Source organism: Sander vitreus, chromosome 2 (assembly GCF_031162955.1).
Source record: "Sander vitreus isolate 19-12246 chromosome 2, sanVit1, whole genome shotgun sequence".
NCBI lineage: Eukaryota > Metazoa > Chordata > Actinopteri > Perciformes > Percidae > Sander > Sander vitreus.
In genome coordinates, this window is record NC_135856.1 from 17481086 (window position 1) to 17494660 (window position 13575).

A 13575-nucleotide genomic window follows, 5' to 3' on the forward strand; every position below is an offset into this window, starting at 1 on the left:
TTATTTCTCTTTTTTGGGGGGATTTGGTCAAACCAACCCTTTACCACTAAAGGCAGTAAAATGGAAATCATTCACTTATCTCTTCTGTTCCGTCTTTTTACATGTTCCACATTGATGACATGTTTAAGGTTTCATTCTAACATACATATACATACATATATGTTGTTCAGTAATGATTTGCTGTTCAGGAGATCTAAAAGTGAATATAAAATGGATGCACTTGTGTTTGTTTGTGAGTGATTACACGTGTGCATGCTGTGTTACACAACAGAGACATCATCATTGAGTAAATGAGAAACACTCTCAGTATCTCTACTAGAAACATGAAAAGCAAAGCCCTGGTCTGTTTCATCCCCAGATGTGAGTTGATTACTGACAGACAAACAGATGCCTGCTTTAACCCAGAAGAGCTGACTGATCGGACTGATTATGACCGGTTTCATTCAGAACATAAACAATAACTATAATTGCTAAAAATGGGATTATAATGGAAATGGAGATCATTAATGATTCACTAATTCAGACTACACAGGAAACATTGTAATGGAGAGGATTGATTTTGCCAGATGACTTGCCAGGTTGGTACACCTGGCTGGAGAAGACTAAAAGATGCTGCGAATGCCATGCTAATTAACTGTATCTGTCTGCAGCCTTTCTTATTTTATAATGTGGTGATAAAGTACTTCAATTAAAGTCTAAAAGCTTACAATACACACTGCTAGTTACAGGTACTGTACCTGCTTATCCAGGAACTCTCTGGCATCTTTTTCAATGTGTCCCTCATACAGGTTGGTAGTGAGGCTCATTAGACCCATCTTCGACAAGCCAAAGTCTGTAAGCTTAATGTGTCCCATGGAGGTGATGAGTAGACTATTAGAAGAAAGAAAACAGACATTCATTTTTAGCACACTGCAATAAAAGGTAAATATAACGGAGTATGTGGTTATTTTGAAAGCTATGTCAAGGTCACAGTTTGTTATTTAGGTAGTCAGGTATTTCATAATACATCAGAGTGCTTAAGTGGAGCTATAGACACATGAGACTGGTGTGCTGCAGAGGAATGCACAGAGAAACCTTTCATAGAGAGAGACCGAGATGGACCCTGAAGTATTTCGGTTTAGTTTCTGTCTGGGTCAATTGATGGCTGTAAAACCAAAACAATGACCTGAAAGATGCTGAAAAACACCATAGACCTGAGAGGAACTGCAGTTGGGTGATACATCTCTATGAGTCAGTCACTACGAGCGACCTCTTTCACATCACATGTAGTCATTTGATCCTGTGTTAATATAAAAAAAAATATTGATTAGTGCAGCTTTAAACACTCACTTGTCAGGTTTAAGGTCTCTATGGACAATGCCATAGTTGTGCAAGTATTCCAGTGCTAAAACTGTCTCAGCAAAGTACATCCTCGTCAGCTCCACAGGCAGAGCCCCGATGTTCTTCAACAAAGTAGCACAGTCGCCACCTGAGAACACAAAGTTCTTGCGTTAGTGTGAGTGGATTTATTCAACTCAGACTTAATATTTTACTCTTGCTTGAGAAATATTGAATGAAAATGATTTAGACAAATGGTACAGAAGCACAGAAAGTCTGCAGAATGACGTAATTTAATGCTCTGATGAGGCAGAATAGCATCATACTATGTGATTCATAACAATAGCATTCCTATTTTCTTGGTGTACCTGTGCTTATAAATGGGTATAAACATTTCATTTTGTATGTTTCTTTGTCTATTATTCTTTTTTTATTGCCTTGTAATCCACCTTTGCACCCCCTAAAACACGTTTGGCAGTGTCATCCCACACGAGTCACTCACGACTACCCTGCATGCTTCAGTGTGTCTGTGCACCAACAGATAACATAAGACCTTCTGCAGCCACTTGTCTACTGACCTTGTTTGACTTTACATGGTGGATAATCATTGTTATAGTGAAATAAAAGTCACCATATTGCTTTCATTTTCCTGAATCTGAGCAGACAAAATCACCATTTGCTATTCAAGCTGACACTTTTATCCAGAATTAAATAAATGAAGAAACCTGAACCAACATTTCCTCAGATGCCTGACACATAAAAAGGAAGGGCGAACGGAACAGAAATGTCACCCGAGTCATTCAGAGTGGTCTCATGAATGATAAATCTTGTTTCAATTTGAGTCTTCCCTCTGTGTAATAAAAGTCTGCAACCAAACTAAATCTGACTCCCTTACCCTCAACATATTCCATGACCATGCAGAGATGTCTCCGAGTTTCAAAGGAGCAGAACATGGAGACGACGAACGGGTTCTCTGCGAAGGTGAGGATGTCTCTCTCTACAAACGCCTGCTGGATCTGGTTCCTAAGGATCAGATTCTGCTTGTTGATCTTCTTCATGGCAAAACGCTGACGTGTCTCTCTGTGGCGCACCAGGTAGACGGCACTGGAGAGAAGGTGAGACAAGAGTGAAAACCGAAGGCACTGGTGGTGCCAAGACGAGGTATGGAGGAAAGAAAACAGGGTAAAAGTGGAGAGACCAGTATTAAGTGTATTGTATGAGAAGATTTAAAAATAGAGAAGATATTCCATCTGCTGTTAGACATGAATTCCATACAGTGTGGCTGAATGGATATGAAGACTTAAAACCCACTGGTACAAAATGTCAAGCCCCACGCTAGTAACCTTTGAATTTCTTTTAATCCTGAACTGAATTTTTTTTTAAACAGTTCTTCATGAAGCACTATAATATATGATATTGAGCATGAATTCTGATTGTTGACCTTGGAAACACTTACTGTAATGCTTTTTTTCCGGAGTTCTCTACCCCATTTCACAGTCTTGCACAGCATATTGAGGTTACATAAACCATACATAATAGCTTAATTGGATTTGATTTGGTTTGGATGGGTCAATGAGGTTTTAATCCATTGCTTACCCATACGCTCCATTGCTGATCAGTTTGATGCTCTGAAAATCTTCTTCACACGGTGGCTTAATGGCTCTCCCTTTTCCCTGGTGATACATTTTACATTTATAATTCAAATCAACACAAAGGCTGTTTCAATTAAATGCTCAAATGTCATTGTTTCTTTGATGAGATGATAGCTGTGTGTGTTTGAATGGTGGTGTGTATATGAGGTCATATTGTATGTGAATACATGTAAACACAGATCTGTCTGTGTTTGTGTGTTCTTCACCTCTGCTGAGTCATCAGTCTCTGGAGTATGAGGACCCTCACTGTCATAGCTGTCAAGGCTCACGATTTCTGTTGAGAAGCATGTTAGTCAATCAAACAACATGGTGTCAAAATGAACAGAGACATTTTTCATGCTAAAACAGTTGTTCCCACAGCTGCTGTGAGCAGATAAAAAACATTGCAGCTGCTCAGACATCTTAAACAAAACAGCTATTCAATTTTTAAAAACCAAACGTGTCAGATCACAGAAAGAAAAACATGATTTTAGAATAGCTTGTTCTATTTATTTTTCTTGTCTCCTTCATCTCCCCCTCCCCCTCACTTTGTACCTTCTCCTTTCTTGTGCAGCACTGGCAGCTAATTTTCTAGTGTTCTTCCACTCTTATATGTGACAGCTGCTGGAATACACTGATTATAGTACTGTTTAGTTGAAGCAGGGAAATAATTGACTAATAATTAACTTTGCAAAGCATTAACAAAGCCGCATTGTAGATATCAACTTAATGTAAAATTAAAGTCACTGAGGTGACAATCCTACATTCTGTCGCTTTTTCTTTGACGCTGAAAACAACTGATCTTGTCTTTGTGAGCCAAGAAGCCAAGAAAAGAAATGAGTGTGAAAGTGTGCAAGCAGCTACGTGGGTGTGCATGTGTGCCTTGCATGACAATGTAGGTGCAAAAAAAAGTGCAAGATCAAGATATCAAGTGGCACATTGTTAGCAGAGATAAGCTGAGAAAGGCCTGGCAGGCACATATTCTTCATGAATTCAAAAATAAAACCACAGAGGTTTATTGTGAAGAGTCATTGCGGGTCACTTAACCCATCAGCTAATGAACAGCTCCTGATGGATGAGACCGGGAGCGGCTTGAGCAGATGTGAATTAGAAATGTGAATTTGGGTTCCGAGTCTGAGCCATGATGATTAACGTCAGCCAGCAAATGATCCAGCCAGTCTACTTTACGTCTCCTACATCCTTGTGCTGAACAACCAATAAAGCTGATAAATAGCTTAATGCAGGGATGTTGAAAGACTGACACTGTGAGACAACTGCACCCGAACAAGGCAACAACTGGCTTTTTGACTTTATTGTCTATATGGTCACAGTTTTAAACACAGGGCAAATATCTGTATATGAATGAATATAGAAGGGTGTCAGTATCAGAAAAATACTGATAAAAAATATTAATGCATTTTGTAATTCCTATTATTATTCTATGATTTAATTACTTCCATCAAGTTTGGAGATAATTATCCTAAGTTTAGGAAATACAATTACGATCATTTGGTGGTTTTGGTGGATGTGAACAAGATGTATAATGTTGCCATTGAGTCAGTTAGTTAGCTGTGGGCTGTGTTTTCGTGTGTGCCTATATTTCTTTACATTTTGACAAATTGGCACAATTAAAAGTATGCAGAATTAGCTGTTAGCAGTTCCTGGTTGCAATGTACCCATAGATGTACAGACAACTATGCAAACCCTGGATTACTTTGAAACTGAAGGAAACTTAAAAACCTGAAAATTATCAGACAAGTTCTAAAGTTATAAGGAATGTCTTTTTCTGTGATATCTCAGAGGATTTATGGACGTTTGCTCGCAATGGACTTCAGAGATTATATCTTCAGGAAGTGTGGGTCACACTGAATTTAAAAATATGTGCATTAATGTCTGTGTGTTCAAATTTTACTTTGAGTTACGAGTTACACATTTTGACACAAATTGCGCCATGCAGGCGCTAAGGGTTTTAAAGTGACTTAATTCCCTCGATGAGATGTGTCTCGCAGTCACTGTTGCTGCTCCAAGTGCTGATCGTGTTGATAAGCGGGATCAATTAAAGGGACAAACTATAATGACTAACTAAAAGGAACTTAGAGGAATAGTTTGAACATTTGGGAAAAAGATTAATTTGCAGAGAGTTAAATAGAAAGATTGATCTCATGTCTGTCCATTAGGTATGGAGCTAGAGCCAGGAGGTGATTAGCTTAGCTAAAAAAACAGAAGCATGGGGAAACAGCTATCCTGGCTTTGTTTTTGAAAAATCCACCTACTAGCACCTCTAAAGCTCGCTAATTAACAAGTTATAGCAAAAAAATACCTGACAAGCTGAGGTTTTAGAGAAAGTTATAGGGTGTAAGTATTTCTTGACAAAGAACAGTTTATCCAGTGATAATGTCCAGTGTTAGTGGTCATATTTTGTCACTTTGGACAGAGCCAAACTAGCTGTTTCCTACAGCTTTCAGTCTTTATACTAAGCTAAGCGAATCACCTCCTGGCTCACGCTCAGTAACGCACAGACTTGAGAGTGGTATCTTCTCATCTTACTCTTGGAAACAAAGTGGGAAAATGTATTTCCCACAATGTTGAACTATTCCTTTATGTGTGGTTTGATGGAATTCAATAAAAGATCACTGTTAATTCCTCTTACCACAAGGAAACAGCCATGTCTAACAGAACAAATTAAAGACTTTACACATATTTTCTGTCTGACATACAGTATTCCCTGTTAAAGCTACATTTGTACAACAAACCCCGAACTATATATCTTTTCTTTCCCTTTCACTTACCCTCCAGTGGGTCTCTGGTCAGCCCCAACTGGCTGATGATGTATCGAGGGATGTCTGCCTTCATCAGTTGTCCCTCCTTGGCATGGTCCTCCGCTGCCTCCAGCAGATGGTAAAACTCTTCAGGGTTGAACTCCTATCATTGGAGAGGAAAATAATTAAGTGCTAAATGAAGCTACAATATAACTGCAGAAGATCTACCATCAGAATTCAAATGCAGTATTCATATTGAGGTACTCCAACAGGGTGAACACAATGATCACTGCTTATTTAACATTCAGTGCAGCGATATTAAAATATTTTAAAGTCCACAGTTTTAACACCTTCAGATAGGCTTGAAGGCCAGTGCTGAAGCCACATCATCTCAAGTGAATTCACAAAAATCTAATCAGCTCCTGTCAACACCAGATGATTGCCATTTCAAAATAAACACTTCTCTCTTGAAACTTTTTATTAATCCTCAAACAAATTTTCATTTCCAGGGACTGAATTATTTTAAATGATGATGGCACTGCTGAGTAAGACTGGTAACTTAACTCATCTTGCTATAAGACTTTCAATGATATTCTGCCCACAGTCATGATGGGATCATAATAAGGCGATATAGTGTGTCTAATATATATTATGACATATTTGTAACTGAAGAGTAAAAATATGATATGAAAAATATGATTCCTCTGTCAATTAATTGACTAATTGTTGGTATATAAGACCTCAGAAAATAGTGAAAAATATCACATCACAGTTTCAATGTCCAATGGCATCTTCAAATTGCTTTTTTTCACCCAGCAGTCAAACATCCAAAGATATTCAATTTACTATCATAGAAGACTGAAAAAAACAGCAAATATTTACATTTAAAAAGCTGTAACCAGTCCCTTTAAAAACAAATAAAGCCATTTAAGTAGAATTTTCAACTGCAAAATGTCCTGCTTAGTGTGTAACTTGGTCACAATTTAAAAAGAAAAATAGTTTGTTTATGTTCTGTGTTTATGTTTTTAAAAGTAATTATCGGCCAATATATAGTTATATGATTTTTTTTACTTCCAAATATCTGCTTTAAAATTCCAGCATTGGCCGGGCTCTGATTGGTGCCAATATGTTGATAACGTATTACAAGAGAATGTAGCACAGTATATCACAATATTGATTATTTTTTACAGCTGGGTATTAAACCATGATAACTGACCTCAGAAACAAAAATAGTTGATAACTGAACTAATGTTATATTGTATCACATCACATAAATGCATTTAAGTAATTCAAGGTGTGCCAAACTTATAATTACAAAACTAAAATTTACTTCAACCTGCTGCAAATTCATGACCAAACACAGCTATAGGGCTGTCAAACAAACACAATCAGTGTTAATACACCTCCCAACTTGAAATTGCTTTCTTGAAACATCGTTTTTGCAATGAAACAGCCTTTTGTGGTGTCCTGTGGGATTCAGTTGCATTCCTGTTGGTGGAATAACATTTTGATTAGAAAGCAGAGCCTGGGGCAGCTGGGATCATTTCCCTCCTCCCTGCTCTCTCATATCTGATCCCCTCGACAGGAGAAAAAAGAAAGAGTAGAGAAAGGGGGAATTAACCTGACTCATTGATAGCTTGCTCTGCTCGAGGATAATATCCCTGCAGCTTACAGCCGACCGACTCTGTGACATTTTCACCAAATCAGAACTCGCAGCTGACTTGAATACTAAAGGAACTCTACGCCCGTGGACAACATCTTATCTGTGTGTGTCTTCTCCTCTATAACCTAAGGGCTGTGAGGATCTTAAGTCCCCTCCACATCCTGCCTGACCCTATCGACCTCTTCTGGCGGTCGCCTTGGTAACGGAAAGATGAGACGAAGGGTGGTTGGAGGAGGGACCACACCAATGACAAACATGTGAGGCCATCAATCAGTGAGCTGATTGCCAGGTATGGCTAAGCATCCTGTGCATACAGAGAGGCTTGTTATTACTAAGTAAGTTGAAGTGAGTTATGTACTGTAAGTATCAACAAGTCAAGGACACGGCTTTGTCTCCCAGTAGATTTGATGTGCTGCTGAGAAGATCGACAAGAGGTGGCGGTGGAAAGAATATTTTACAGTTTTGAGTTAAGTTGAAAAAATATCCTGCGGCGATAAGCGCATACTCTGCTGTGTCTGATGTAGCGAAAGCTTTAACAAAACCATGACCTCTATTGCATAATACAGTATCTTAATTCATACATTAAAATCTTTTGTATTAATAATGCTTAAGGTGAAACTACATTTACTGGAAGCAAGTGCACATTAGCAGCCACAAGTGTACATTAGCAGCCATTTCTGAATGCAAGGGGATGTCGGAAATATGCAACACGAGTGCCAGAGTAGAGCTCTGGTAATGTGTTTTCACATCCACTAGTTTTGATTCTAATGCAGCTACACTGAATGACCATTTAAAGGTATCAAGTATGTTACAATTACATGTTGCTTCCAACGTCTGTGACATATTCATAATAATAATTCATTTCATTTATGGGTGCCTTTTCACATCACTCAATCACCTTACAGCAGTAAAACAGTAAAAAAAAAAAAAAAGAACACAGACAGCTAGATAAAAACAAAACAAAGAACAAATACAGCAATAGTAAGAAGTAAGAATGGTGTGGGCAGACGGAATGTGCTAATTTAATAAAAAGTGTTTGGAGCTGTGATTCGAAGGTGGGGAGAGGGTTAATTTCACAGATGGTTTGTGGGAGAGAGTTCCAGAGATGAGGGGCTGTATGGCTGAAGGTTCTAAACCCCATGGTTGCTAAGTGGGCAGGAGGTGTGGTGAGGAGAATTGAGGAGACAGATCAGAGGGTCTGGGAGGGTGTGTACGGAGGTGTGAGGTTGTGGAGAGCCTTAAAAGTGAGAAGGAGAATTTTGTAGTCAATGCGATATTTGATAGGGAGCCAGTGGAGTTGTTGAAGGACAGGGGTGATATGATCTATAAAGAGGGTTCTATAGCGAATCGCTACGTACTGTGTTTTGTAATGTTTTGAAATTTTGTTAGAGAAATCATTCCTAAGACTTCCTGCTCGCTAAAGAGTTTTGTCCGCAGGCTTAAAAAGATACTTCCGCAATTTAGTACTGCATTTTCATGAAGTCAGGGACTCATATTAAAAAAGAATGGTTCAAAAGTCGAAGCCAAAGAGATATGCTGATGTTTAGTCCCTAGTATAGGTCAAGCCAAAAATGCTAGATCCTATCCTTCCCAAAATGCAACTCTTAACTCTTAACTCTTTCATTAAACCCTACCTGCCTTCTAAATGCACACTTTTTTCAAGGCCCACACCTCCACTTTATAATGCAGCGATTTTGTTAAACATTATAAGTCTCAACCCTAACCCTGATGACATTATCAAGGTTATTTTTCAGACTTTGGCGCGCTCCTTTCAGAGCCTCAGAAGAGATTATACAACTGTTTTCACACGCTGAGCAGTACTCCTCATGCAACTGAGCTCCATGTGTAAGAGCTGTGGAATACCCCTTTAACAGCAGCAAAAGATCATGTTATGATATGACAACATTCTGATGAACTCATATTAATAAGTAGCGCTTTTACAAAGATTTGTCACTTACTTGTGTTTGAGTACAAGGAGCTATAATCTCTTCAAGTTCTTCTGAAGGCAGCTCAAAAACTCAAATTATTATTATTTATCTCTCCAGAATAAAAAATGTTGTTCTAGCAGCTGTACTGATGGACTGTGGACACTTAGAGCCTGAACATTCAGCAACACATGTGAGTGTACATAATACTGTATGATAGCATGATTGTTTTCCCCTTCTTTTCTGATGACTGAAATACTAAAATTGCTTTCATTAACTTATTTATTCTTTCTTTCTGCAGCCATGTGGTTAAAGGTATATAGGGCATAATGGGTAGGTGTGACTGGCATTGGGCCTATATTTGTGTTGCTAATTTGTCATAATTGAAGATTTTTGGTTTCTATATTGTAAAGATCTAAGATGGATGTGTGGGCACACAGATTGCACGCAGGTATGTATCATGGCGTGTACATTCCTTGGAGTGTATACATATATCCCCATTATCTTAGATCACTGTGCCCCCACCAAACTAGATGGGAAAATAAAACTAAAGAAATTGGCCACCCCCCCCAAAAAAAAGATACCAGGTCTTTTTATTTGTCACAAGTAAAACAAATGCAATGTAAAAGATTAAAAAAAAGCCTTAAAGTCAGCTGTTAGCTGTGACACATTTGTTTCATCACTTCAAACTGAATGCACAGTAGACAGCCTGACCCACTTCTGCTCATTCTTTAATGCCATTTCAGTGTGAAGGAGTTGACCACCATCTCCATGTGGGAGGACAAGCGTCTTTCCCAGCAGATCAAGCAGAACATACTCAGAATGTGAAAGGCCCTCAGAAAAAACAAGGCTCTTGTCACTTGATTCAATAGATGATAATTTGGTGATTCCATATCAGTGTGTGTTGAGTGACTGTTTCACAAAACTCACAACATTATCAGGTAGAGGGATGAAACTCACCAAACACTCGAGGAGCCTGGCTGGACGAGATATGATGATGAAGAGCTTTTTGACCAGCTCAATGACGAAGGTGAGCTCCGAACTCTCTGAGCGCTCATAAGCCTGATAGCGAGGGAGAGACAGGCAGACAGAGAGACAGGTTAGTGATGTGCAGTGTTTGAACTGACATTCCTCTCCACCTCCACGACTTGCGTGTCACAACTCACGTCATGCAGCAGCTTCTCCAGGTTCTCCTGCAGTTCACAGAAGTAGACACTGGTGATGAGACCCTCACGTGATTTGGTCAGGCAGTCTCTGGACAGCTCAGCTACCTGGTGGTGGATGAAGCTAAGGACCCCATCGGCCAGTGGCCGGACGCTCTCTGGGCAGTAGTTGTGGATGAACTCTGCCAGCCTCTCCTCCATCTGAGCTGTGGCCTAAATGATTTCAAGATGATGGGTAACAGACAGTTGCTATCACGTTGTCAGGCTGCCCCCACGTTTAATCACCCAAACCCAGTTTTTCTAAAGTCGATAAGCCTACATATCGGTGGTGTCTTGACACCTGTCATCGCAGGCTGATGTGTCAGTGATGAAGCACATCAAATCTTAGTAAAGGCAGCAATTTCATCACATTCCTTGCCTGGATGGCGACATCCCAGCCACAGTACCTTGACTACTGTCTGTCGGCATGTCTGGTGTGTTGTACAGCTGTCAACTGACGCACAACCAGTGATGACAACATTGACATATCATCAACTTTTAAGATGATATGGTAAACAGTTGCTTATTTACATATCCAGCAGTTACAAAAACAAAGGAACACAATGACGCGTTAGAGTCATGTTTCTGGTACCCCGATGAATCAAAGTCCAATATTCACTCTTTTTAGGCTGTTTTTGGTCTCTACTAACTCCTGAGGGAAATATCTGTCTCTTTAGCTGCTAAATGTTCCACCATGTTTACCAGCTAGTTGCTAATTATGTCTGTCTGCTGTTTGGTGCAGGCAGTGTACTGTGGATGTTTAGAGCTTTTTTACTGAAAACAGCTGCCTACTGTGGTTGAAAACGACACTATGAGAGTGATAAAAATTAACCAAAACAATAAAGACCGGACACCTAACAATGAGACAATGAGCTGAAACTCTCTATAAAGTAAAGCTGAGGGGTACTGCAAATTCAGGGGATTATTCATTTAGAATGCTGTAGGTTCAACACTGCGAGCCCTTTCACATTGTCATTTTATACATTTTTATTATATAAAAAATCGATTATAGCTGCTATAAAATGTATCACTTGACAAAGAATATAATGTTTAATGTGAAAAAAGTAAGAGGCAACTAATTAAATTGTCTTTTGAGAAGAACATGAGGCAGTCTGAATTATTCCAAGTCTCACTTGTGTAACAAATGTTTAAAAAACATATGACGTCAGAATTTAGACCCCATTAAGCATCCATTAAATACTAATTATGAATTACTATTCCAGTCCTGAGAAGTGTGCAATTGTATGTGGGAAGCCTTGTTAGCACTGCTTCACAATGCATCACTGTGAATGAGCACAGGGTGATGGTGATGGTGTATGTGTTTGTGAGTACAGGCAAGTGTTTGAAGAAACCGGCTTGCAGAGTGACACACATTTGCTGACATACGTTTCCCTGTCCATAGAAATAGTTATCTAGTATCGAAAAGTATCTCTCAGACATTGAGTCGTGTATCTATGTCTCAGTATATAACGCATGCAGGCAGCTTTAAGAGGTTAGCTTACGGTTTGATTACATATTGGCCTGGAGCAAGATACCTGATCTAATTTGACTTTGCTAGACCTGACTCATAGGTCAGACATGAACGACCTCCAGGAGTTTTCACACATTGCAGTGTCAACAGCTTATAAAGAACTGTAAAATAAAATCTCAGAGGCTGCTCTCTGACTGACTGTCTTTATGTTGGAGATAGGAGGAGAATGTTAAGTAACAAGGGTGCTACACTCAGACTGATCTGCTCCTTGTTGAAGGAAAATACTTTTGTGAATGATCGGCTGTTGCTCTCAGAGCATTTGGGGATACTATCCTAATGTTGCTGCAGTCATTAAACATCGCCAAGTCTTGCTAGCTTATATCATTGTGCAGGTGGTCATATCCCGTTTCACGTTGCCCAAACACCCTACTGCTATGCTCCCTATATTAGCTTCCTGTAGTTGATCTAGTCCCTGATGTTAGTCTACAAAGACTGTACTGATACCCATCTACTTCCCAGGTAAAACCTTTTTGCTCTAGCAAGAACTGTCTGATCTACTGTTTGCCTGGAGCCGTCCTCTGTTCTAAAGAATGATTTTTTAGCTTGTTTACTTGTTGTTCTGGACACATGTTCACCCCCTGTGGCGTTCAACGTGTCATCAGCTAATCACCAACATGATCTGAATCCTGCCATTACAAATAATAAGCATTAATGTGTGTCGCCCTGGAAAAAAATACTCTACCAAATGTGTTAAATGTAAATCAGTGTAGCTAAAGAGGTATGCATGCATACTGTTTGAGTGCGTATTTAATGTGTGTCTAGATGCATTGTTTACTATTGTGTATTTGTTTGTATGAGGCCGACCTTGGGGAAGCGTTCCTTGTAGACATGGTTCATCATCACTATTTCATTGTCATAGCAGGATGGAGAGCGCCCTGGGCTGAAGAGAGACAAACACACAGAGCGGGAGAGAGTGAGGGGAGGCAGCCGGTGAGATGCAATTCTGTACTGTTCCATTGAATAAAGGAATAATTCACTGCTTCCCCTCATGTCCATCCTGTCTGTACATTATGCTAATCGACCGATAAGGAATTCAGTGCACTCAATTTAGTTTCTTTAATGGATATTGTGACCTCCTGCACGTCACGCCACACATGGTACAGACGTCAGACAAGCAGGAATACATTCAGAGTCACATGCACACTCTCCTACACACACACATGCACAGATATAAGGCTACGCAAAATCAACACATGGCAGAACCACTGGAAGGTGGACTGATACAATAGTGGTGGAAAGCAACTACATGTAAGAACATAACTTGAGTATTTCCATTTTCTTCTATTTTCTACTTCTACTCCTCTTATTAAAATGGCAGCTGTAGAAAATAAAGCATTCAACAGCATTGACAAATACACTATAATACATACACAATAATATTTGAATTATAAAAGATAAGCAACAAAAAGGCCTGTACTCTAAGTCATGATTAAGAGCCCTCTTCTTCTCTTCATGACAGAAGAAAGTTGTTCCTGCAGACTAACTAAAGTTTGCATAATCCTAAAGGGCAGCTGAATGTCCTTTCATAAAAGCTTGACATGATGAAT

At 39.3% G+C, this 13575-nt stretch overlaps 1 protein-coding gene across 3 annotated transcripts in view; it reads right to left on the reverse strand.

Annotated features, from left to right (window-relative positions):
- mast1a (microtubule associated serine/threonine kinase 1a) overlaps positions 1–13575 on the reverse strand; it is a 71371-nt gene that overhangs the window by 16090 nt on the left and 41706 nt on the right. For all 3 annotated transcript variants that reach the window (XM_078281319.1, XM_078281318.1, XM_078281320.1), the window contains 9 exons: positions 12833–12908; positions 10462–10671; positions 10256–10357; positions 5738–5870; positions 3176–3243; positions 2914–2990; positions 2213–2421; positions 1330–1468; positions 738–870 (listed from right to left, as the gene is read on the reverse strand). In XM_078281319.1, the coding sequence (XP_078137445.1) occupies positions 738–870; positions 1330–1468; positions 2213–2421; positions 2914–2990; positions 3176–3243; positions 5738–5870; positions 10256–10357; positions 10462–10671; positions 12833–12908 (1147 nt within the window). The remainder of the gene's footprint in view (positions 1–737; positions 871–1329; positions 1469–2212; positions 2422–2913; positions 2991–3175; positions 3244–5737; positions 5871–10255; positions 10358–10461; positions 10672–12832; positions 12909–13575) is intronic.